A 24,681-nucleotide genomic window follows, 5' to 3' on the forward strand; every position below is an offset into this window, starting at 1 on the left:
CTGTACTCTGAAGCATTTGGTGTGTGATGTTCATTCAGCTCCCTTGTCCTCAGAAAGAATAGTCAGTGCCTGGAGTGTGTTATTTTGCTGGCAATGAAAAACATCTGGTTAAGGGATGTTCCCATTAATTTCTGTTACTGATTTTTTTTTAGGTGTGTAAGTTAGATATTGATCTGTATGTGGAGGCATCTGTATCAGTATCTGTTGCAAATTAATATTTATAGATATCAAAATGAATTTGCATTTGGCTTGATAGAAACAAGAAAGGCTTGGTTTGAATCCCATGGGGATAAGCAGAAACACATAGAAAATAGGCAATGTGGCAAGGACACCATGTAAAAACTATATTGAGTAGAAGATACTTCAAGAGACTTCTAGTAAATTTTTACTATGCTCCATTCCATTTGTTTTGTCTTACAGTTTAGAGTCAATGAATTTGGGGCCCTGGAAGTAATTACAGATGAAACTGAGATGGAAAGTGTTAAAAAGGCCACTGCTACCACAACCTGGATGGTTCCAACTGCTCAAGAAGGTCAGTTAAGAAGCAGTAAACATTTTCTGTGGTAGACTGTAGTTTCTTTAATGTACCAGCTTTCCTTAAAGCTTCCCTCCAAAATAAAAAAAACCCAACTTATTGCTTTAATGGACAGAGTATCTCTGATGAAGTAACCCGTTTCTTGGGATGTAAATTAGTATGAAAATAAATTCATTTCAAGTTAAAAGGAAATAATTCCACTGTTAAACAGCTGAAGTTCAATTACAGCCACAATTTTTTCCTTAGAGTAATCTTCTCTAAATTTAGAATTGGTATATTTCCTCTATTTAATTTGCAAAATAGTAAAATTCTTTAAATTATTGGGACTTTTTTAGAGGTCATTTTTGTTGAGCTGGTTCTCCAGACTGCCCACAGACTTTACAAACTGTGCACTGCAAATTGCCTTCATATGGTCAGCTCAGCAGCCACCACCAATGTCAGTGTTTGCTGTGTAGTGTGTACCCACACAGATGCCTTGCTCCTGCCAACTATGCTTTTTTGCAGCATTAAAATCTGTGTGTAGTAACAGTTAGTGTTTATCTGGAATGGTAAAATTCTAAGAGTTGTAGTATCTACCTACCAGATAAGGTGTTTCCTGGATTTAAAATACTGAAGTAAGAAACACCTGTTTTGTTCAAGAAAAGTTGGTTTATGTGGTCATAAATTACTGCGATCTTTTCACACTGACTCCAGTAATGATGGAGTAGCGTGGAAGAGAATATCACAACTGGTTTTGCAAGTATTTACAACTTCCTAGTTTTTTCCTTGTTGGTATTACATTTTATCAACTTTCTTTTAAAATATGCATTTTGTAAGTCCTTTAAAAAGCAGACTTCACAATTTTTGTTTCATAATCATCCCTATAAGTACAAGAAGTGAAGGCAGTGAGAGCTTTCCTTTGCTGCTCCCTTGCTATTAGATCATAATTGTCATGTGGAGCATTAACACTGGTGGGAAAGTGGTTTGGGCTCCCCCTGAGGTATGAAGCTTCAGACCACAGTTAATGTGTTCTGTAGCAAGGCAGTGATAGTTAATTCAAGTTTCAAATCTGTGATGAGAGTAGCGAAATTGTGATACTGTAGTAGCAGAACAGATTCTCTGCTTAGAGATCAGTTACTGACAGTAAAGCATGAAACTGCATCCCCTACAGTCTGGCAAACCTAAACAAAAAAATGGTGATTCTCCTAAATTAAACTTGGTTTATGGGCATATAAACATATCAAGTAAGAATTCTGCTGCTACCTTACACTGTCCTTGATTAATTTAGTGCTCTCCAAAAGTAAAAACACTGCTAAAATTTTCCGTTGTGAGAAGAAATAGTTGTTTTGAACCACTTATGATGCTGGTGTGTAAATATAACATACATTATATATTCTTTTAGGGGAGATAGCCTGCATGCTATGAATTCATTTGACTTTGCTTTCAAAGACAGTACAGTGCCTAAGCAACATAAATAGTTTGTGACTTGAAATTTGCCTTTTGGGGAAGGTACTAAGACAACAACCTGCTCTAGAGGCTGGAGTACTTGACAGTGCTTCATACTTGCTTGTGAGGGAAAAAAACTGCATTCTCTCCTGGATATAGCCTCTCCTGGGCTATATGCCTGTTGTGGGGAAATTGCAGCTTAGGGTCAGTGAGTAACTTAGTATTTAAAGATTGCTTTGTTACAAGTTTAGTGATTTTTCACTTTTGGTGGACCTCAGGCTGGTTGAGCAACTGCTGCTGGAGACTGCAGACTGTAGTCAGCGATTTGCTTCCAGAAGTAGTTTCACCTAATGAAAGATAACTGCCCCCAACCCTTTTCTCCCAAATTTAGATATAGGCATATCAGCAGGAGATGAGGTCATGGATTCTGAGCAGTGATAACTCTGTGTGTGGTCAGTGTGCTGCCTGTCGCAAAATTCAGTCCTTCCACGAGTAGCCACGTCAAGCAGTGACAGAATCATAGAATCAGTGAGTTCCTCTCTCCTGTTGCAATTTGAAAACCCAGTTTGTTTGTCAGCAATCTGGACTTCATGCAAACACTAACTCCTAGTTCTTGTTCTGACAAGAGTGGTGTGGCTTATGTTTTTCTGTTTGCTTGGCAAGGCCTGCTGAGGATGGTTGGGAATGTATCTCCTCTACTTAAGTGAAGTTAACTTTTGTCATTGTGCAGCCTTTTCAGAAAAGACAGGGATCCCCACAAGGTTGAAGGAAACTCCAAAAGTGGATGGACTTGTTTTCTGTGAAAACTGTTACCGCTATGGTACCATAGAAGAATTTGTTCCTGAAGGGAAATTTTGCAGCCAGAAATGTGCCCAGCAAGTAAAAAACAAGTAGGTGCTATAATAAAGCATAGAAACAAAGAATTTGGCATAAATGCAGCACGAGAGAGAAGTGGTGGGATAAAATGTTTATGGTGGGGCAGAGGGGGGTATTAAACAGACAAGGTGCGGTGTCACCATTGGTTTATAATTTTCTTTCACTGTTTTTTGTGTAAATGCCTTAACAACATTTGGTTTTGTCTAACACTGACATTGAAGGCAGTCTTTTTTACTCAGAGTGTGCTGTGTTCTGCTGTCAGAAGCAAGCAGTAAAACAGTCTATGGGATGCATGAATCAGTGTCAGACTCCCACCCTGTTTCATAGTCATTAGAATTAAGATAATCAGTAATGAGATGGTTGGGGTGGTAAGTTAATTATAATTAAGTGCAAGAGCTGTTTTATAGATGACAGTGAGTGAAAACATGAGCATACTGCAGTTTCTCAGTTCTTTTTTTTTCAGCTAGTGCATTTCATCTCATCATAAAAGTATGTTTCTGTCAGTGTGTCCATTCTGTATTGTATATTGCTAGATATGGCAGTTTTTAACATTTATGACTTTGTACATTTTCTTTCATTTTTAGAGAATTGCTTCAACAGTTTCCTGTTCTGATTTCTTGTTTAGCATTTTATACAGTCACATACCAGCTTTCTCCAATTGGATTTGTCAAACTTAACAATTGCCTTTGCCTTCCTCACTCTAAACTGCCCTGCAGTCCCAAACATTTCACAGTTTGCTTCTCCAGGAGACTTGATGGTACATGGAAAAAGACACACTGTTTAAAACATGTAGAACTTGTTCAGCATAAGCTGACAGTTTTCCTTTTACAGTTGCTATTGTGTGTCTCTCAGATTAATTCGTTTGACTGACTTAATTTTCAGTAGTATTTATAAGAATATGTTTGGTATAATACTATGGGACCCACACATTGCTTTTTTAACTTGTTTTATGAATATGAGAAGTGAAATAATACTGGCTTTGTGTCATTGTGTTACTCTTGTGATAGAGAACCAAAGGAGGAAAATCCCAGCACGGAATGCAATGGAGAAGATGATTCTAAAGGCATTCGGAAAAGAAAAGCAAAATTACCTCTCAAAGAAGAGTCCCGGGATAATGGGGAGAAGAAGGAGAATCCCGATGAAATTGTTAGTATGCATTGTAAACCCATTCCTGCAAGTATTTGGGTGGGAGTTTTGCCTTGTGTTGCAATGTCAGTAGCTCCATCAGTCCACAAAGAGAAGAGACTTCATCACTCTGTCAGAGCCACAATAAGTAGTTGGTTTGTTTGCCAATTAATTATGCCTCAGCAGTAAATTGTAATATTATTGACAATGAACTGATAAAACCTGGTTTTTATCACTCTTCCCTGCTTTTTTAAGACCAGAATAAAAAGAACTTAAAGAAAAAATGATGCTAATCTAGACTTGCCAAGTCGTAGGCATAGAAAAACAGGAGTACATATTTCCCAACACCTGTTACTTTGTCATTCTGCATATGAATAAATAACTATAGACCAATAATTTATTTACAAAGAAAGCTCCACTACAGTTAAGAAGAGAATACTTTGGATTTCCTTAGTGTAATTTGCCTTTGAAAAACATAACCAAAAATTTGGTTTGCTCTTGTGTTGCAGTGTAATTTGCTTTGGGGCACCTTTTGGGTTTTTTTCCTTTTGGATTTATTGATTTTTTTCTTCATTTTAGAAAAAGCTTACCATAGTACCTTCCTGTAATGTTTGTTTTCCTATAATATTTGTTTTCTTGCCAATAGCTGTGACACTACTGGAGGTAGCACAGTTTTCAGGGAGAAGGGTAGAGTTCTGCAGCCACTGGATTGTCAAAAGGCTGAAGACACTTGAGTTGTCAGGGGGGAATTTGCAGCTGTCTGTATAGCAATATCTTAGGCAAAAGTTTGGGGGTACCTTCTTTGTCTCCATGCATCTGCCTTCCCAGGTGAGTACTTACTCTGCTCATCTGTTCAGGTGCTCACAAGACTGTTAATACAAAAACAGTAAAAAAATTATAAGGATCAGTGCCATTTTATATTTAATAAAGCAATAGTACCTTTGAAAAAAAACAGACTAAAGCTGTGAGAGGTTTTCTTCTAAATTATTTTGGAAGCGTGAACATGCCAAAGGTACTGTTATTGATCAGTGTCTCAGTGAGGTTTGCTGAAGGCTTCATGATCTGTCCCTGGGTCAGGCAAGGCTGGCTGGCTCAGTGCCAAGTGGTGAGAATCCTTCTGCCTGTCATTTTCGCTGTGTTTGCTGTGCTTTGTCACTGATGGCTCACTTTGCTTCTGTTAGACATCTGTGCATTTGTTTGAGGTAGGAGAGAGCTGGGTCAATAGCCATTTAAATGGAGTTTAAACTACAGTATCTCAGGTTTTATCATACTAGACTTCTAAGCTAGTGAGGTTACTGTAGTCTTTTTTTTTTTGTTTTTTTCTCTTTCTAATTTAGGAGGACAAACCTGAAGGAAGGATCTTGAGAGTCTCACAGAGAGCCAGGAGAAAAAGAAAAGGGGAGATAACAGTTTTGAAACAAAGTAAGTTAGATTATGAAATAAAAATCTCAACCATCAATTCTTTAGGTAATATCCATATCTTATTGTGAATTGCCAGCATTGTTTCACAAACTTTGTGTTCCCTATTGAATTTTTTTCAGTACTGTAAAAAACCAGTGCCAGCTTCATTTATAGCAATTAAATTTTAAGGCAGCATAGGGGAGGATATAGTGAGTGTAAATGCAACTAATGTATGTTTTAGGGTTTTTTTCTTTTCATCCCTCTAAATAGTGCCAGTATTAGAGGGAATCAGCTCCATTGAGTTCCCAGATGTTGAAAGACATGTATCAAGCAGCAGTGAAAGTTTACTTTTGTTTCCTTGGGGATCAATTTTGCCTCTTCATTATGTGCTAGAAATAGACACATTTATGGAACTGTTTAGGAATAATTGCTATAATCAATCCAAAGGGAGATATACTGCATCAAGCAACATAATAAAACATATTTTAAGTGAGTGCTGTCCTTTCAAGCTATTTGTATGATAGATAATTTTAGGCAGGTTTGGAGAATCAGCTGCTATTATACCTCAGTGGTACACCAACCACAGACCTACATCTTGCCCTCCAGAGTGCTTCTTACGCTAGATGGGGAGACATTAGCAGAGGTTGCCAGGCCACTAATCAACACAGAACTCCAATTAGCTTTGATGTACACTAGGCAGATGAACTACTGGTTGAAGATGAACAATAAAATTTATGAAAGATGCCCCTCCCAGGACAGAATCACTCCTGATTTGTTTCTACAGCTGCTTCTAAGGCTGAAGAGATAAGAAGCTTGTGAGACACAAGAACAAAGCTGATGCTCTGTGAAAATCACTGCTGCCCACTGACAGAATGATCATACACATTTCTTCTGTTGGGTTTTTTTATTTTTATTTGGGAAAACATCAGTATAAAAGAATAAACTGGTATTTGTATTCAGAACCAAGCACAATTAATTTCTTTAATGGAATAGATAAAAACTGGGTAAGTCCCAAATAAAATGAATGTGGTCTAATAGTGTTGAGTGATCACTATCACTCTGAAATTTATTATCTTTTGGTTACATTATCATCTTTCTTCAGGAGAGTTTGTCATCACTATTGTTATGGTTCATATTTTAATCATAAAAATGCTAAGCCAGACTGTTCCTTAAGGGATTTATTTTTCCTGTGAGTAGCCCACAGTCTGGATCAAGCCAGAATCATAGTGTGGACTGTGATGAATCCTTCTGACCGTGGGAGCTTATGATCTGAAATGCTAAGCTGCTTGTGCAGAGGAGGCATTTTAGGTGGAGATCAGTAGAGCAGAGTAGAGGTGTATGAAAGTAGGAACATACAGGGCCAGCCTCACAGACCATCTGTTCTTGAAGTTCCTGGCTATTGCTAGTGCGGGTAGTGCCTTATTTTCAAGGCCTAAAAACTGTGTGACTGTAGCCAGTATTAAGATGGACTGTAAGCAATATTGCAATTACTATGCAAGTATTCATACTGCATGAACAAACCTGAAACTGGAGGTTTCTGTCATATGCTAATGACATCATGAGGAAAAAAAGCACTGGTGACAGTTCTGCTGGCTTGGAGAAAATACTGTTAAATCACTGCCTTTCTATCCCAAACCATCAAACTACAAAGTGATAGAGTAGGTGAGAAACATTCTGAGTACTGTTAAAGAATAGGGTGTTTCAGCTGTGATTAAAAAAACCTATTATGAGTGGTATCCAGTTGAAAATGCTTTCCACTAAAAGAAGTACATGGGGGAAGAAGAAACCCCTTAAAATACTGAGTTATTTTGTGATTTGAACTCATCTTTTTATACATCTGCAAATTGTATATCTTAATGCTTCTTAGGAGCAGTAAGGAAAAACGGGTTGGAGCAAGACTTTGTAAGTTGTTCTTGTAAGCTTCTGAAGGAGCTTTATCTTGTTACTAATCCAGGTTTGAACTGCTGGAAATGTTTCTGGACAAGCCAGGAGCCTTCATGTTCCTGATGCATTTGAGCCTACAGGGCTTCTCCTTTTTCTGAAATAAGTTCTGAGCAACACCATGAGTGCATTTCATAAAATGTAAATTTAAGGATATTATAAACTTCAAAACGTTGTGGGTTTTTTTTTCTTGAGACGTTAACAGTTACAGAATTATTTCACTGTTTTATGCTTCTTTATAGCTGTACCCTCTAAAGGAAGGCAAGCATGGTGTTGGGCATCCTATCTGGAGGAAGAAAGGGCCATTGCAGTACCTACTAAGCTTTTTAAAGAGGTATGACCTTCTGAAATTTAAGTCAGTCAACCACCTAAGATCATTAAATTCCTGGGAAATCAATACACAAAAATAGTTTGAAGATTTTACGCTTTTCTGGGGGAAAACCTGCATGATGAAAATAATGCTATGTCCATCAGCAATTATGAAAGCAATTATCTTTCTCTGTTTTTTCAGAGAATTCTGTTGTTGTTGATGAATGCTGTCAAATCAGACTGCAGAACGCAGATGCTTTTCCAAAATCTGCCGTTCTAGCCATTCCTTCTAATCTCTGAAGCTGAAAATGTTATACGTAGCCACACTTTTTCATGCCCTATCATTTTCTTTAAATATGTTTAGAAAGGTGGTACAAAGGTCATCTTTTGTCTTGTTGCTTTGATTATATTACCTGTCTTTTCTTCAGCTTCTGCTGTCATTATATTTTGTTACTATATCAGATACTAATTCGTCTTGTTCTCCTTTTGCCCATCATCTGATTGGATGTCACATCATCATGTCCTGCTTGTCCTTTGCCTGCTATGGTAGTCATTGTCATTTCAGTGCTTTCATTAGCACGCTTCTCTTGCTTGGAAGAGAGCTAATCCATAAGGTTTCTGTGGTATTGTCTTCTCTTGCAAAACCTGGTGAAACATGTGAACATGTCTCAGCTGCTGTACTCCTGCTATGTGTTGCTTTTTTTTTGATAATTCTGTTCTTACTTGTAGTCTGTTTCTTGCATCAATTTCTTTCTGTATGTTTCATACTTCAGCTATTAAGTCTTCTGTGCAGGAATTAGCTTTTCAGCTTACGTACATGCATGTGATGCTGACCTTTAATTGATGCTTTTAGATGCTGTTGAGTTAGAAAAGTGAAGAACTAGGACTGAGGTGTGCAGATTCCATAGATTTGTGCAAGAACAACTGTTCTCTGTCTACCTTTAGTTGTATCCCCCAGTGCTATATACTGGTTCAAAAATTAGCAAGAAAACAATATGGATAAGGAATGTCTTAGTGAGAAGGTAGATTTACAAAGCGTTGCTCTGCCTGTCTGTAGGTCCATGAAATGCTATAGCAGCGCACAGGCTTTTGCAGGGTGCTGCACATGGTGATGAAGTCTGGAGTTACTCCATGTTTCTTCCACATTGTACCTTTCTCATCCAGTGCATCTTAATTTAGTATTTTCTATCAAAGTCTTTAGCCTCTGGGTAATGCTTTATTTAGTGTGCAGTATTTAAAACCTGTAGCAGAAAGACAATTCTTAATAACACTCAGAATTGGCCAGGTAATATTTCTCCATTTTACAGATGAGCAATCAAGCCACATAAACAGGTAGGTTAAAAAAGCCCCAAATCAAACATCACCAATTATGAATCCTTGATTTCTGTTTGCATTTTGAGTATTACTCTTTTTTTCTTTTTTTTTACCAGCTCAGAAGCAATACTTTTCACTGTGTTGTTTTGTACCCATAGTTAGGAATGGTCAGGATGATGAAGAGTCCTTGCCACCTCCTGATCTTAGAATAATTTCTAAACTGTGTCTCACAAGGTTTTGCTTCCTTCCAAGTAGGTGGTACCTTTCTGAGTAGCTCCCTTGGTACCCTTCTCTTCCCATTGGCTGCAGAGGTACTGCAGTTGATTTGGGAGCATGTGTAGCTTTTAGACAGAAACGGAAGGAAAAGGGAACATTTAAGATGCTTTTCCTGTGTATTTTTCTGTAACCATTTGGGACATAAAAACTGTGAATTTTCTAACCTGTGGAAAACTGTCTTCAGTTTTGGTCACGTATTTTTCTGATATCGCTTCCAATTTAACCTTAGTATCTGCTACCTTCCTTCCTCTTTAACAGAGGGATGCTGATGCCTTCTGGTTGAAAATATCCATACTGCTTAGCCTCTTTTTCACTCCCTGTTTTTTGAAAGATGTTCTTCTGGATTCACTGTAATGTGATGTAAGGATAGGTCATGTTCCTGTGATGCAGAGATTCTCCTGGAAGACATAATCTGGACTCAGCATGTGAAGGACAGCAAGTAGGCCATATCAATATACAGTGTTCAATATTTCTGCCTTTCAGTTCATCTTTCATGGCCTGAAATGTGGAAGGCAAAATAGAGTCATTGTTGTGATTATTATAGGGAATGACATCTACCAGGAAGGTGTCAGTGTCACTGTACAGGCTGAAAAAATAAATAATTAAATTGTTAAGATGTTTTATTGACAGTTAGTGAAAAAAGTGGAGGACAAATCATGTCATCTTCTTTCCCTTGACTGTTTTGCTAATTCTTTCTAATTTTCTTGCATACTCTCAAAGTTTAAGTCATTCTAGTATCAATGTGTTTTTCAAACAATCACCAATTTCTCTTTTCCTCTCTACGTTTTTGAAAACACGAGACTTAATTTGAAGTGATTTATTAGTTCTTTCAGAAGCATGAATAATAACTAATCATTCTTCTATTCCTTACAAAGATATTGGGTGTTTCTCCGCTATACTTTCAGAAGTATTGAAACTGTTGCTTTCCCTTGCAGTATCAGTCTTTCCCATACAACAAGAATGGATTCAAGGTAGGGATGAAGCTGGAGGGTGTGGATCCTGAGCACCAGTCAATCTACTGTGTTCTCACAGTGGCTGAGGTAAGTAGAGGCTGCAAGCAGCCATGGTGTGGGGTTGTAGCAGAGGCTGAAATGAAACAGCAGCAGCTGAAAACCCGAACTCTTATCTAACAGGCAGACAGAAACTATATGTAGGAAGATGGTTTTTAAATTAATAATGCTATATTATTTCTGCCTGATAGACATGTGAAAAATATATCCAGTGTCAATGCAGCAGTGACTGTTTGCATATATTTAACATACATAGCTAGAGAAAACAGTATTAGACTAGTTGGATGACGTGTTTATCTGTAATCCTGTAGTTTTTAAAGAAAAAATAAATAGAAAAGAAATGTAAGTATGACAACTGATACACAGCAGTTTTATAGAAGTTTGATAGTATTTGCAGTTGCTCCATTCACTGATACAAATACCTAAAAGTTTCTTATGTTGCTGTTGTGCTACAACTTTTTCAGACTGATGGCCGCAGAAATTGCCTGTACTGGCAACCTGTGCAAGTTAACATAAAACATAAGCTCAGTTTTTCTTTTGCTGTGGTTCATGAAATAGTTTTTCTGACAAACAGCTTCTTTGCTTTCAATAGAGAACCTGCTTCTCAGGTATATTTTGTATATTTTTTTAAACGTACCTTACTTTAAGTTTTGTGTAGTTTTAGTGGGTTTTTGGATTTCATTTGTGAATTAAAATGAGGAAACTGGAAGTTATGTCAGAATACAAATTAAATATAGAATGGGGTTGATGTTGAGATTTTCACTGATGACTGCAGTAAATTTATAGCATTTGGCACTCAGGGAGATGTGGAGAACTTCCGTACAGAGAGAGTATTGTGTCCTGTTTTTTTTCCTCTCAGTGGCTGACTTATTACTTCATGGAATAATGAAGTTCTGGGGAATACCTCCACTGACTTCTCATCTTTACTTGAACAGTTTTCAGTATCTCGCTGGAGAGCCTTTTGAACATACTTATTGTTCAGTGCTCCCTTGTATATCAGTTAATCAGGATAGCTTGAGAACCTCATTATCTGCACTTTGTCCTCGGTTGTATCAGATGTATTCATGCTCTTCTGTAGGGCTTATATTTTACTTTGATGCTGGGTTGAACTATTTTCAAGTTTTTGAACACTACTGGCAATAGCCAGCTTTTAGTTAAATTCTTTTGACCGGAAGAGGAGGCACTCAGACTGAGAATAGCTTTGCCTTTTAATTCTCTCCAAATAGCTTTGCCTTTTAATTCATTTTATCAAATGAATTTGTTCATCCAATGTTGGATTGAGCAGAAGTAAAAAGCTGACTGAAAACATACAGTTATTACATATGATATTGAATGGAAGTGGTTATGTGTTGGGCAAAGATCTTAAAACATAGTGTTGTATGTTGTCGATTCTTGCTTTTAGGTTTGTGGGTACAGAATACGACTCCATTTTGATGGATACCCAGATTGTTACGATTTCTGGGTGAACGCTGATTCTTCAGACATTCATCCTGTTGGATGGTGTGAAAAAACAGGTCACAAGCTTCATCCCCCTAAAGGTATTGTTAAGTTTAAATCTGTGTGTCTTACATGGTTCTAAGATTGAGACTACCTGTGTAATGCTGTAATATTTTTTTTGGCAGAAATGTTTTAGTTAATTTAGTCAAGAGTATTTGAAAATGGCAAATTAAACACTAAGTCTTGCCTAAAATTTCAAGTTTGAAAGCATTTTTTCCACTTTTATTCAGTGGAAATCCAGAGAAACCAAGAAAACAAAATGGACCATAAGAGTCATCATAAGGCATTAGGAAAAAAAAACTGAGCAGCAAACTTAGACCCCAAATCAATGCTTATTGCAAGACAGTATGTATATAAAATAGCACCTCAGAGAAGAACTCAAAGGTTTGCATTAGTAGCCTTTCATTTTTCAGCTAAAATGCAAATTTTTGACCTTCATAATATAAACCTAAGAAATTTGGAACCCGGTGGTCTGACGTGGCGGGGGGGAGGAGGGGAATTGAGGGACATGAAAAAGGAAGAATATTATTCTAGATGTTTTCTGAAATGTATTTCTAGTCTTGTTAGTTAAAATGGAAAGGGTGGGTAACTCCTAGTGCTGCTGGGCAGAATAGGCCTTGTGGTGGGATGTCTCCCATCCCCACAGCAGCAGAGGCAATGGGTAGCTGCTGCTGGGCTTCCAGTGGGCGTAGGGGAGTGAAGCGGCAAAATCGAACTGGGTTTCACAGAAATTAGGAAAGATAGTGTTTCAGGACACTATTCATTTTGTGTAGAGGAGGCCACTTTTTTTCTCTCACACAGGCAAATTCTACAGCAAGAGAATGGAAGTACCTGTGTACATATGCATGTCAAAATTGCATTGACTGTTCTATATCTGCAGTGAATAAATCAAACTGACCTTTGGCCATCTTTTGAGAGTTAAATTAGGAGCTTAAGATCTCCCTTTCTCAGTTGGTGACAGGAAGACCCACACTGCCCAGAAACTGTTTCACAGTCTACTAAAACCAGTTTTTTTTCCATGGACTTTGTCCTAGTCCCAGTACCTGATCCCATCACACATACAGTAGGTGGGAGGTTTTTATTGTCTCCTGTGAGTTTGGGCTTAGGTTTGAATACTCTCTAGAATTACAAAGGGAAAATGAGAAATCTCAATACTGTATTGCTTTAAAAATGGTTTCAAATGGTCTACAGCTGTAGTGTATCAAGACAAGAGGCAATTGGAGTATAAGAAAAGTATTTTTGTTTGGACTTGTAGGTTAATTTATGTCAACTACTATTTGAAATAAAAAGTGAGGAAGCCCTGTGCAGAGAAGGTGAAGGGTTTTAAACTTGCGTTTCCTGGGATGAGAATCTCAGGTTAAGCAAAGCAGTTGTCTCTGGCATATTTGAGTAATACTTCAAGTAGTTAAGGGGTGACACATTTCAGTAGAGGCAATCACTCACTGAAATTTGTTGTGGTTTTGGTCTTGCTTTACTGGGTTGTAACATATTGACTAAAGGAGATGTTTCTATAACTATTACTCAACAGAAAAATGAAGGAGAAAATCTATTTGCTTCCAACTCCTAGCATTGTTTTGTAGATTAGAACTACAAATGGTTTATTGTAGATTATTTTATGCAGTTCAACATGTTATAAATTATTTGTGCTTTTTCCCCCTAAGAAGCAAGACATTAACAGAAATACAGATTTCTTTCCAAGTGTTATATACACAGAATAAAAAATGTATAAAGTCCATGCAGGGGACAGTTTACACTGTCAATGTGGAAGGGGTCCTGGGGCATTGATTGTGTAAGCAGCTGGTTTGATATAACCTAGGGGATTTGTTTTAAAGCTGGTAGCGATGATGTATTAGTGTTAGCCTGATGATGTAATACAGTGAAGTCTGGAGGAGGAGGGACTTTTTTTTCTTGGACTGGCTGGCATAGTGGGAAGAGCTGTGGGATCTGTAGGTCTTTTTCTGATTCTGAAGTAGAAGCAACAGACTGAAAAGTAGGTGGAGAACACTTGTTGGTTGTGTGTTTGTGTCAATGAGACCAACAAAGGGAAGTAAGTTAGTACCACTGTGAGGCAGGGAGGTGGTAAGGTGAGGTTTTCATGGGGAGAGACAGAGGTGGTTTGTAGCCTGTGCTGTTTGGAGATGTTTGTTCAAAGGGAAGAAGATCATAGTATAAAGTTGATCTCTCACTGATACATGCACCTTGTGCCTCATACGTGCCCTTTCTTGCCCTTCTTTTACAACCCTCATTTAGGATATAAGGAAGAAGAATTCAGCTGGCCCTCCTACTTGAAGGCATGCAAGGCTCAAGCTGCTCCTAAATCACTGTTTGAAAACCAGAATGCAGTAAGTACTCACTTGTTACTCATGGGGTAGTTGTGAGTGTGCTCATGTGTGTGGTAGAGACTAATAGCACATTTCAGTGATGGCAGACTTGAGACCTGAAATTTAAGACTAGAATCTTTACAACAATTGCTTTACAATTGAATAACATTCTCCACTGCAGCTAACTGCTGCAGTTCCAATTCATTACTTTTCTACTGATCTGTTTAAAATTCCAGTGCATTCAGAAACAGTATCTTAAATTAAAGATTTGTTATTAGTACTGTGTCTTGCACCATAATGTTGGGGAACAAGAATGCTCTTTCAGAGAGAGTATCTAAGACAGAGCTAAAACGAACACATTTAATTTTAGCAGCATGTTTAGGACTTCTTTTTTTTCATAAATCACAAGTCCCTGTGTTTGAACATCTCTCATGTCAGCTAATTAGGCTGCTGCCACTCTGATGGGACAACTAATTGGGAAACTTGGAAATGACATGAATATATTGATCGTGTACACTGGGGAGATTTCTGGGTTTATAGTATTTATCTCCAGTTAAATGTCTTTCTCTATGTAGACAGTGATTCCGTCGGGATTTCGAGTGGGGATGAAGCTGGAAGCTGTAGACAAGAAGAACCCGACTTTCATTTGTGTTGCCACGGTAACAGACATGGTGGACAATCGTTTTCTGGTTCATTTTGACAACTGGGATGAGAGTTATGACTACTGGTATGATGTTTTTGTTTTGTATCCTATGAGATGTATCAGAAATGTGTTAGCTCTAAGTGGTGTTTTCTGTGATGCTTTCCAGACTGGTGATACAGATACCGTACCACTTTTGCTAGATTTCTAAGTGTGGCCACCAAAGTACATCTTAGTGGCAAACTGGAGGAATTAAGTTTCCCATGTCCAGCTGCATGTAAAAAATGCTGAGATTGTGCTAAATGAGTGTTTGTGTGTGCTGCTGCATCTGGAGTTGTGGATTGATTTCAATTACATATTATCTCTGAGGCTGATATCTTCAGTGGAGAATATGCATCATGATAATGAGACTAAGTGTACTTGGAATTAGTTTTACTTATAGTTGTGAATTGAAGAAAAGGCTGCATGTATTCGTAAGGTTCTTGATCCACTTCTGTTGTAACAGAACTGTAGTCATCTTCTATAAGGCAACAGGATAGTGGCAAAACCTGGTTTTAGTCCTCTGTGTTCTACAGTCCAGTGAAAATTGGGAGCCTGCTATCCTGACCCATGTTAGAGATGACGTTTCTGCATGTTGTATGGTGGAGGGATTGTGTGTATCTATATAGGAAAGTCGGTGGATGGAGCAGAACGTACTAGGTGCATAAAGATAATGAAGGAGGTTTAGGCTGTCACAGTGTAAGTTTGTATTTATACTTGGATCTTCAGCTGACAGATTTGGAGCAAGGTAGTTTATCTTACAGTCTTTGGAGAGTAGGTTACTGCAGAACAGAGTATTGTCTGTATCCCCTTTATGTCTGGGGTTCAGCAGTGGCAACTTAATTGTATAGCTGAGCCTATAAATATAAATGAAGAAACTTTTTTTCATCTGTATTTGATGACTACTTAGGCATTATGTCAATGAGAATGCCACAAAACTATTAAAGTAACTTCAAAACTTTGCAAGTCCATCTCTTGAAATAATAATTTTGTGGCCAACATGACAAATAAACTGAAGTAGAACTGACTTACTGAAGCAGTAGTGAACAGTCAGTGAAGTCAAGAACTGAATATCAAGGTAATAGACCATACTAGTCAAAGACCAGAAAGATTAGCAATTATTTCCATGAAGAAGTAACACAAACCATACATTTTCTCTACAAAGCACCAGGGAAGTGGGGACTGGGAAAACTTAACTCTAAATTTCTTAATATTTGAATATTCAGTAATAACAGCTATGACATTAAGTAATAATTAAAATGGCAGTTAGACAAAGCTTTTAGGATAAACACAGTGCAATATAACCCGTAGTTTGTTCAGACATAGCATAGGTATCTTTCTAAAATACTGCACTGTATATAGCAGATGTATACTGAATTTCAGATTTGTTAATATTCCACTGTCAACAGGAACTTTGGCCACCAATCTTTTCAGAGGAGGGAGAAGCAGTTTTTAAGTATATAACCAAGCTTTACATTTATGGTGTTAGTTATAGATATAGTATCCTGAAGTGGGTTTTCTGAATTTTGTAGGTAGAATACATGGCATAAAACCCTCATAAAGGATGATGAAAATTTGAAGTGGAAAGGTTTTAGGTTTTCCTATAGGTTTTGATAAATCATTGGAGCTGTGTTTATACTGAAGTCAAGCTTAAGTTTTGTTCTTTTGGTGAAATTGTGAAATACTGTTCTGGAAGCAGCAAGAAGATGCTTCTGGAAGTACTGTGCATGGAAATTAAATTTTGAGTAGTGTGGCCTCCATCTCAGCATTGCATTGAGAAAAGTGAATAGAGAAAGAAGGAAAGAAAATGGGAGAAAAGAGCAGCAAATGAAAATAGCAATTGAATGTCCAACCAAAAGAGCGTCTGAAAATGCAACCTGAATGCATCCCACTTACATTTTTAATTTTAGATATTAAGTTTGTAGGGGCCTTAAAATATCTTAGGTGCATAAATTTCATGTCTACCAACTGCTGTCTGTAACTAAAAACAAAAAGGTTTTTTGAGATTACCCAGAACCAAGCCTCACAGTTTCCCTGTGCCTGCATGTAGGCTTCAATCTCAGAATTACAATGAAGGTGAAATGACTTACTTTGTGTATGTTGGTTATTTTCAAACAAGTACCTGTTTTTACCTTATACCTCTGTATACCTTTTGTGTTTTATTTGGAGTAGACTGAACTTTCTCACTGAGGTTAAAAAACCTTTCCTGTTTTTGGATACCTAAAAGAGAGTTGACTGATTTTACTGACTTCAGGCAACAGAAATCCATTACCATCACCTAGGGTTTTTTAGGCTCCAGGCTTTCAGCCTGAAGATACTCTTCCTTCCTTTCTTTCTGAATATTAGGAAATATGGTTTTGGTTGAGAGTAAGTACCCTGGCTAGAATTAGTCATTACAGCAGCTCTTTAATGCATGGTCATGATACTTTCAGTATATTATAAATCCTATTAAATTTTCCTTTGATACTGGCTTTTAGATGGAAGAAAAGTGAACAAAATTGTCAAATTCAAGACTTTACTTAATGAAGGAGAATTTTGTCCTATACAACATAAGCCTTCAGGCCCTTTCCATCTGTTCCATCTCTTTTGATGAAACATAATACTTCTTTGAAAGCCGAAGGCATTCTTGTTCAGTGGAACTCCTGAATTTTCTTACCGTTGTCTGAACCTGGAAATAGCATTGGGAATCTTTGGGTATGTCAGAACTGTGAGTTAACTACAGATCCATCTTACATTCCTCCATTCTCTTACATCAGTTTTGCTTGCACACAGATCGATGTCACCTTAGCTTCCTAATTTTTTTGTGACCAAATGGAAACACAGCCAGAGTTCATGACAGAGGTGAAGCTGTGCCAGCTTGTTGCTGTTTACGCACAGGAGAAGTGGAGCAATGGCTGTGCTGGATGTACTGCATCCCAGACTTGCTCTGTCAGAGGGCTCTGGGTGCCTTCATTCATCCTTGGCTGGGTCTGAACTTCCCCTGCCAAGAAGGTCGTACAAGCAGCTTTTGGGATCAGCTTACCAGGAGTGTGTTAAAATACAATGGCCCGTGCATCGCTCACTGCTCTGTTCCTGTCTGTCTTGCATAGAAAAATGATTTCTGAATCCTTCTGTGAAAATAAAATAGCTTTTGGTTTTTGGAATCATTTTCTGATCTGTATGACTTTTGGAACAGACTGGATTTTGGTGTGAGACTAAGTAAGAGGCCAGCCCTGTTCTCCATCAGTATTTACTACTTTCCTAGCAGCCAAGTCCTTAAAAGTTGCACTCTGCTTGTTTCATTTTTGAGATAATTAACTTTGCTCCACTTTCTCTTTGTAAGGAACAGTCTTTTAGAAGGGGTTATATTATGTCAAAAAGAAGATAAAACAATCTTGAAGAACCATGAGTCACAGTGCATGCTTTTAACTGTTTAAATGGATAATGAACCATTATCTGACCCTAAAGCTCTAAAATTTCATGTGAATCACCATGCTGCTTTCTTATCAGACTTTAAATAGAAAATAGATGATGTTGCTGTACCACCTCTGGATGCATGCCATAACCTCCTGCATGTCTCCTGGATTACATTTTGAGAAGTCCTGACCTAAAATTATACCAGCTTTATACTTGTCAGTGATGAAGTATTCTCAATTATGCACTAGATGGGGCTGCAGGATGGTTTTTATGTTTTTCTTTCTTTTTTTATGCACTGTTGGATGACTGACATGTCAAAATCAAGAACTTGTATAAGTAGCATTTTTGAGGATATATTATTATTTGTGTGTATTGGGCATGTGTGTATCAGTGGTTTTTGATAGATAACATTTTCATTATAGACTGTATCTACACTTATTAAGGTGAAAATCAAACTATCAAAAGATTTGTTTCCCAAAAGGGAAAACCAGAAATCAGTTCAAAACAGAAAATGATTATAACACATACAACTTACTGTAAAGACAATGCTGACTATTTAATAAAAAAATCTGTCCAGAGCTTCAGGTGGAGACCTATTTTGAAAAATATTTTTCTGAAATAATTGAGTATTAACTTTTTCAACAGCAAGCATTTTTTTCATCATTTATTATCATCCATCTCTCTTGATCTAGTTATGATGAGCTGTATATGTGAAACAGATTTTTGGGAAGAATTAACAGGACAGGTGAAAGTGATCAATAGAAGAATATTAAGTCTTCTTCCACGTGTGCGTCTCCCATTGGGATGTGCTCTCCTGCCGTGAGTTAAGGACTGTTGAACTTTACATGTGTTCCTTTCACGCAAAGTGATGCAAGCACCAGGGGATCGTGTTGTCAGCTGCCCTCAGTTTTCCTTATTGCAGAACTATTTCCTGGCCATTTACATCATGTAGCTCTTCCCTGCTTTGATGTTTTTTCTGTAGTTAAGATGTCCATAACTCAGCAAGCTGTCACTTGTTCTGTCCCACTGCATGGCTCTCTTATAGGTTCAGCTGGTGCACTCTGCTGCTTTTGGCTCCACTTCAGCTTCCTGGATTAGCTTCAGTTTCCAGTATGGATATTAGATTTCTTTTTCTGTCTGCATGTTCTCACACAACAGAAAGAATGGTTCACAAGTGACATGAATTGTGTGGACATTGTAATCTTGTTTTATTAGTTGAGCGTGCATTTGTCACGTCTCTACTGCCTGGCAGAAGGTGGTGGTGGTGCTCTGCTTTGGTCTAGGGGTAGGTAGGTTTGGAGGTGCAAAATCCTCCAGCTCCTGCTAGTGTTGGTAACCTTTTTTGGCCTAGCAAGCATCCTCACAATTCATGGAGCATTGTGTTTTATGAAGCGTGTGAGCTGGGTGATCTGCCTTCTGGTTTGGAACAAAGGAGATAAAAAGCTGTGGGATGTGGCAAATTGATTGTGAAAGGTCAGCTAGGCTTTAGCATTGCAGCTGACAACTCTTGGGCTTAGTCTGATAGACTATTGTTGTTCTTCCAAACTAGATGTATGTCCATTAAATAACACACATTTAAGCATAATAGTTTTACTTTAAACTGTGTGTGACTTTTACTGAGCTCTAATTTCTATTGTTAAATGAACTGTTGGAAGCTAAAAGGCTGTGTAAAATCAGTAGGTGAAGATGAACTGTATGATCTGGTTTTGCTGTAACAGGGATCTTTCTTTTTCCTGAGTCCACTGTGGTTGCAGAGTCTTCTTACAGGCTTATCTGTAATGAATGGGTTTTTATTTTAAAGCAAATCATTGTTTGTAGATATTTCATGGTGCTATTTTGCAATGCTGTTGAATCACATGTTGCTTTGTGTTCCATGCTCACTGAAATGTCAGAGCATCTTCCAGGAATGCATCTTTCATTCTGACATTCCTTGGTCATTTGCTTCTTCTTGAATCTTCAAGGCAAGAAGTGTGTGCAGTGGCATTCACTTTTCAGAATTTTATTAAAATTGTGTTCAGACTATGCTTGAAAAAGCAAACCAAACCAAATGCATTTAGAAGGTTTGTCCTCGTGTTTTTACATACCTGCGTGATTATCTTAATTATAATACTGATAATACCACAGTGACTTGAGCATGGGTCTTGTTCTCAAATTAACTCAGGAGACTTTTGAAAATAATTTGTGGACTTTACTTCAAAACGTTTTAGGAAGTAAGAGGATATTTCTTTTCGGTGCAGAAAAGAACCTTATCCATATAAAACTCCCAGCATGAGAGGGATTGAAGAGAGGCGTGCTGCCCCACGTGCTTGTTACTTGTTAGCTTCTCTTCACGGTTACTGTAAAGAGAAAAAAAGAGGCCAGAGGAAGCATGAAGGACTCACCTTTTTTTTCTTATTTTTTTGGGGCAAAACATTTCTAGGAGTCAGGTGCTGAGTTTTAACAGTGCTAAATTATCACAAAAGGTCTTTTTCTTCCTTTGCTTCCTTTTATTAATGGCAACTTCAACAATTTAGAGAGTACCTGGTGCGATACTATAAATACTAAATACATACAGTATAGCTTTATATATTGTAGAAGAACAAAAGGCTGGCATTCTTGGACTGAGTTAAATCCTTGGCTATTGTCAGAGCCACTACAGAGTCTGTCTAAGGTAGGTTTTATCTGCTGGGAATTACCTGATTGGCATCATTACAAAGAAATACCAGCAAAACTGTTTCATATATATAGCCACAAGGTAATTGTATTATGTTGGCCAGTATTTTTCATCACTAGTGCTTCACTCTGTTTATGTAGAAGGCTAGAGCAGTGCTTGTTGTGAAATGATGTTATGAGACACCCAGCCTGCATTTCTGTTGTTGAAGTATATCCCTACTGAGTTTTAGACATCATGTAAAATACTTCCCAGATTTAAAAAAAAAAAAATTGAGATAATGTTATTCCATGTATTTCAAATATGCTGTGCTCCTTCATTTTTCTTTTATGCAGTGGAGGTTCAAAACTGCAATGTGGTGTAGCCTAGGGTCCAGTCTACAATCTTTTCTGTGCTGTGTTTCCTTTTGCAATCCTTGAAGTATGTTTGTGTTCCACATCTGCAGACCTTTGAATCTTAAGACTATAGATAGAGTGCCTGCATAATTTACCTTTAGTTTCTTTTTCTGTCATGCACGGTTCATTGCACCCTATTAGGTATTGCACATTACCAGCATGTGATCTTTTAGAAGTATATAAATTAGTATTGCTAATTAAGGCAACTTAATTAATTTGAAGTTCCAGCATGGTAATACTTTCTGGGTAGATACTGATAATGATTATATTATGGCACTCAGAGAGAGCAGCTCGACACTGTTCGGGTAATTTGCATTAGTAGCTTGGGTTGAGGGAAAGTGGAGAGACTGTTATTCTCCACCTAATGATGGAGACATTGACTTCAGAGAGAGATTAGATAGAAACAGAATCACGAGTGGCATGTTGCTCAGTGATTATTGTATGAAGTGTGTGCCTTCATGCATGGTTGCTCTCTGCTTGTCTTCTTTTCTCATTAAATATTTGAGAGGTGTTTGGAAAACACAGGAGGGAGACATGGGGTTTCAATGTAGATGACTGCTTGGCTGCTTAAGGTTTCTTGATCTCTCCCTGGGGAACTGGGAATGAAGGCCTTAGCTACTTCAATTTACTCAGGCTTCATTTTGTTGGCCTCACTGTGTCCTTGGAGTGAGTGGGACACTGAGCTCATGGCTGCTGGAGAGATGGAAATGCTGGTGGGATTCTTCAGAAGGCAGGGAGGGGGGGACACAATAGCTGGAAATATTTAATGTCAGCTACTGAAACATTTAGGGATAGGAAATAGTGGAGGAGGGAGGTAGTGCACTGTAATACTGAATTTATCTAACTAAAGAAGAAATTAGGTGCGGCAGGGTACTAAGAGAAGCGAGGTCCTTAAGGTTATAATATATGGTTATAATATATGAGTTTTCAGCTAAATAGAGGCAAACTGTGTTTGCACAGTGTAGTGCAGGGCCATGCAGAGTGATGCTGGCCTTTTGTGTCAGCAGCATGTTTCTTAGTCATCCTGGCTACATAAATACAGTGTATTTTACTTCATTAAAAAAGCACTGTCAATTGTTTGGCGAGCTGAAAAACCATCAGTAAATATCGACACAGACATAGGGATGGTGCACGTTTCACAGCAGAGCCTGATAGCATTTTACTTTTCCTGTAGATCAGTCTTACTTTTTGCCTTTATTAATAATATTGTGTATTAATACAATGCAATAATTATAGTATATACATTATATATTATATACCCTGTGTGTTTTATTGTGCAAAATGTGTTACGTTATGAAATAATATCATAATATGTAGTAAGGATATATATAGTTCTATATATAATAATTTAATATTACAGGAGGCTTAAACAGGTTTTCTCTTGTCTGCTTTTATATCAGTTTTCTTTGCAGTGTGTGTCTCTTTTGTTTGTTTTTGTAAGAGGACTTGAAAGCCAGCACCCACGGCCGCTTTCTTCTGTGCACAATGTAACTGACCCAGTGAGCACAGTGAGAGTGATCTCACTGCTTCAGACAGATGCCAGCACATGTCAAGTGTAGCTCACCCTGCCTCTGTTCATCTTCTGTGGCTCTTGTGGCACGCCACAGGCAACAGCAGTAGTGCAAACTAGGTTGCGCTTGGCAGAAAATATGGCAAGTTGTTAACCCTTTGAGTAAGAGAGTTTGATCAGTTTTTTAGGGCAGTTTGCAGTCTTGGATCACTAATTCTTTAATGTAGTTTTGGGCCTAAAATGCATGTTTTGTTGGTTTTTGGGTATTTTTTGTTTTGTTTGGGGTTTTTGGTTTTTTGGTTTGGGTTTGTTTTTTTTTTTTTAGACTTTTTCTCAGACTTACTTTGCTTATATGCTTCTGGGCTACAGTAACATGTTTATAGCACCATTTAAGCCACTCAGAATCCAGTTTTGAGTTTTTGCTTGCTATTGGCAGTGCATTGCAGTTATACATGGTTTTCTCCTCTGCCTCCAGGTGCAACCTGGATCATTAATCAAGATCTTTAAGCTTTTGGTTTCAAATTTTGGTCTTGGCATTGTAAGACTCCATCTGTCTTTGATGGGATTTTGGTGTTCTTGCAACTAGCCAACATGATTCTACCAAGAGTCTCTGCTTGTAAATTTTTCAGATCCAGCATTATAGCTTCTCAAAGGAGATCTACCACTAATTTAAAGGACTTGATTTTTTTGATCTTCCAGCAAAATTGTAAATAAAGCCTTATGCTTGTATAGGTGGTGACAAGTCTGTGTTAGATGTGTTCATATCTTCAGGTTATGTTTGCAGTTTAAGTGTAAGTTGAAGGTGTTGTGGGTTGTTTGGAATTTAAGTCTTTCTTGTAGGTCTTGGTTTGTAAGCATAGTAGGATGTCTGAAGAACTGCATTTTCAGGCCCTTTTTTTCTCCCCTTCCTCCAGGTGTGAGGCAGCTAGCCCACATATTCATCCTGTTGGATGGTGTAAAGAACATAAAAGAACTCTCATCACTCCACCAGGTTTGTATCTTGTTACATGTCTGAAAGATTTAAGGCGACTACAGTCAGCTAGCATCATTAGAATTTACAATAATCTTTCTGTTACCTCTCCTGAATTTTTTCTGTAATTAGGAATTAATATTTGCAGAGTTGTAATTTTTTTTTGCAGGACTTATTGTATTAAAAATAGAAGTATAATAGGTGTTAGGTGTTAAGTATGCAAATATATACTGATTTAGTAAAGAGACATTTACTCACAAAAGATATCCCTTGAAATCTGAACAAGTTTGTATTTTTGGCTGAATGGCTGACAAGTCCTGTAAGAGTCGCATTCTGAAAATGCTGATAAAGCAAATTACAGGTGCATGAGATCATTGCATAAGAAAAATATCTTCATGTGAACTGAGTGTGCCAGATAATGGATTCATGAGAAAATTGCCTTATTGATCAAGGAATCAAACTTGTAAGGGGTCTTTGAAATGAAGGAAAACACTGTGAGGAAGATGATACAGGAGAAAGGAAGCATATTCATTAGTGTTTTTCAGGACTGTTGTGTATGGCTGGATGACCTAAATGCCCTGTTGCAGAAACTGACATCTGTGGTCTGAGAACATGGAAAGTTTTAATTGGTTAAAACCAACTTCAACAGCAATTCTAATAGCCAGAAATCTTGAAAAGTCATAAGCAGTCTGTCTGTCAGGAGGTTAATTGCAGCCTGTTATTCAGTGAATCCCTTGTAAAACAAATTCTGTTCTAGCTCATGAATAATAATATTTAAACTTCAAGTTAAATGTCTGATGCAGAGTAAAGATGAAGGACCGGCACTGCCTTTTCTTTAAGAGCCAAGCTGTCTTTGTGTTTCTTCCCTAGAGTGTTTATAAACATGACATTTTCTGAGAAAGGCAGCATCTTCTTCGATGATGTCTGTAGATTATTCATAAATGTCCAGGGTATTTTGCTAGAAATTTAGTTAAAAATTGCTCACTAAAAGAGTGACAAGTAGTCAGGTGTGCTCACTGTGGTACAAAGCTATCACTGATCAGATTGTTTA

The 24,681-nt window shown here is 37.7% G+C and overlaps 1 protein-coding gene across 7 annotated transcripts in view; it reads left to right on the forward strand.

Annotated features, from left to right (window-relative positions):
• L3MBTL3 (L3MBTL histone methyl-lysine binding protein 3) overlaps nt 1-24,681 on the forward strand; it is a 76,841-nt gene that overhangs the window by 21,318 nt on the left and 30,842 nt on the right. For all 7 annotated transcript variants that reach the window (XM_048298324.1, XM_048298328.1, XM_048298325.1 and 4 more), the window contains 10 exons: nt 421-532; nt 2,691-2,850; nt 3,844-3,982; nt 5,299-5,383; nt 7,546-7,637; nt 10,138-10,242; nt 11,615-11,750; nt 13,960-14,051; nt 14,606-14,757; nt 23,575-23,651. In XM_048298324.1, the coding sequence (XP_048154281.1) occupies nt 421-532; nt 2,691-2,850; nt 3,844-3,982; nt 5,299-5,383; nt 7,546-7,637; nt 10,138-10,242; nt 11,615-11,750; nt 13,960-14,051; nt 14,606-14,757; nt 23,575-23,651 (1,150 nt within the window). The remainder of the gene's footprint in view (nt 1-420; nt 533-2,690; nt 2,851-3,843; nt 3,983-5,298; nt 5,384-7,545; nt 7,638-10,137; nt 10,243-11,614; nt 11,751-13,959; nt 14,052-14,605; nt 14,758-23,574; nt 23,652-24,681) is intronic.

This window comes from Corvus hawaiiensis, chromosome 3 (genome assembly GCF_020740725.1).
Source record: "Corvus hawaiiensis isolate bCorHaw1 chromosome 3, bCorHaw1.pri.cur, whole genome shotgun sequence".
Lineage (NCBI taxonomy): Eukaryota > Metazoa > Chordata > Aves > Passeriformes > Corvidae > Corvus > Corvus hawaiiensis.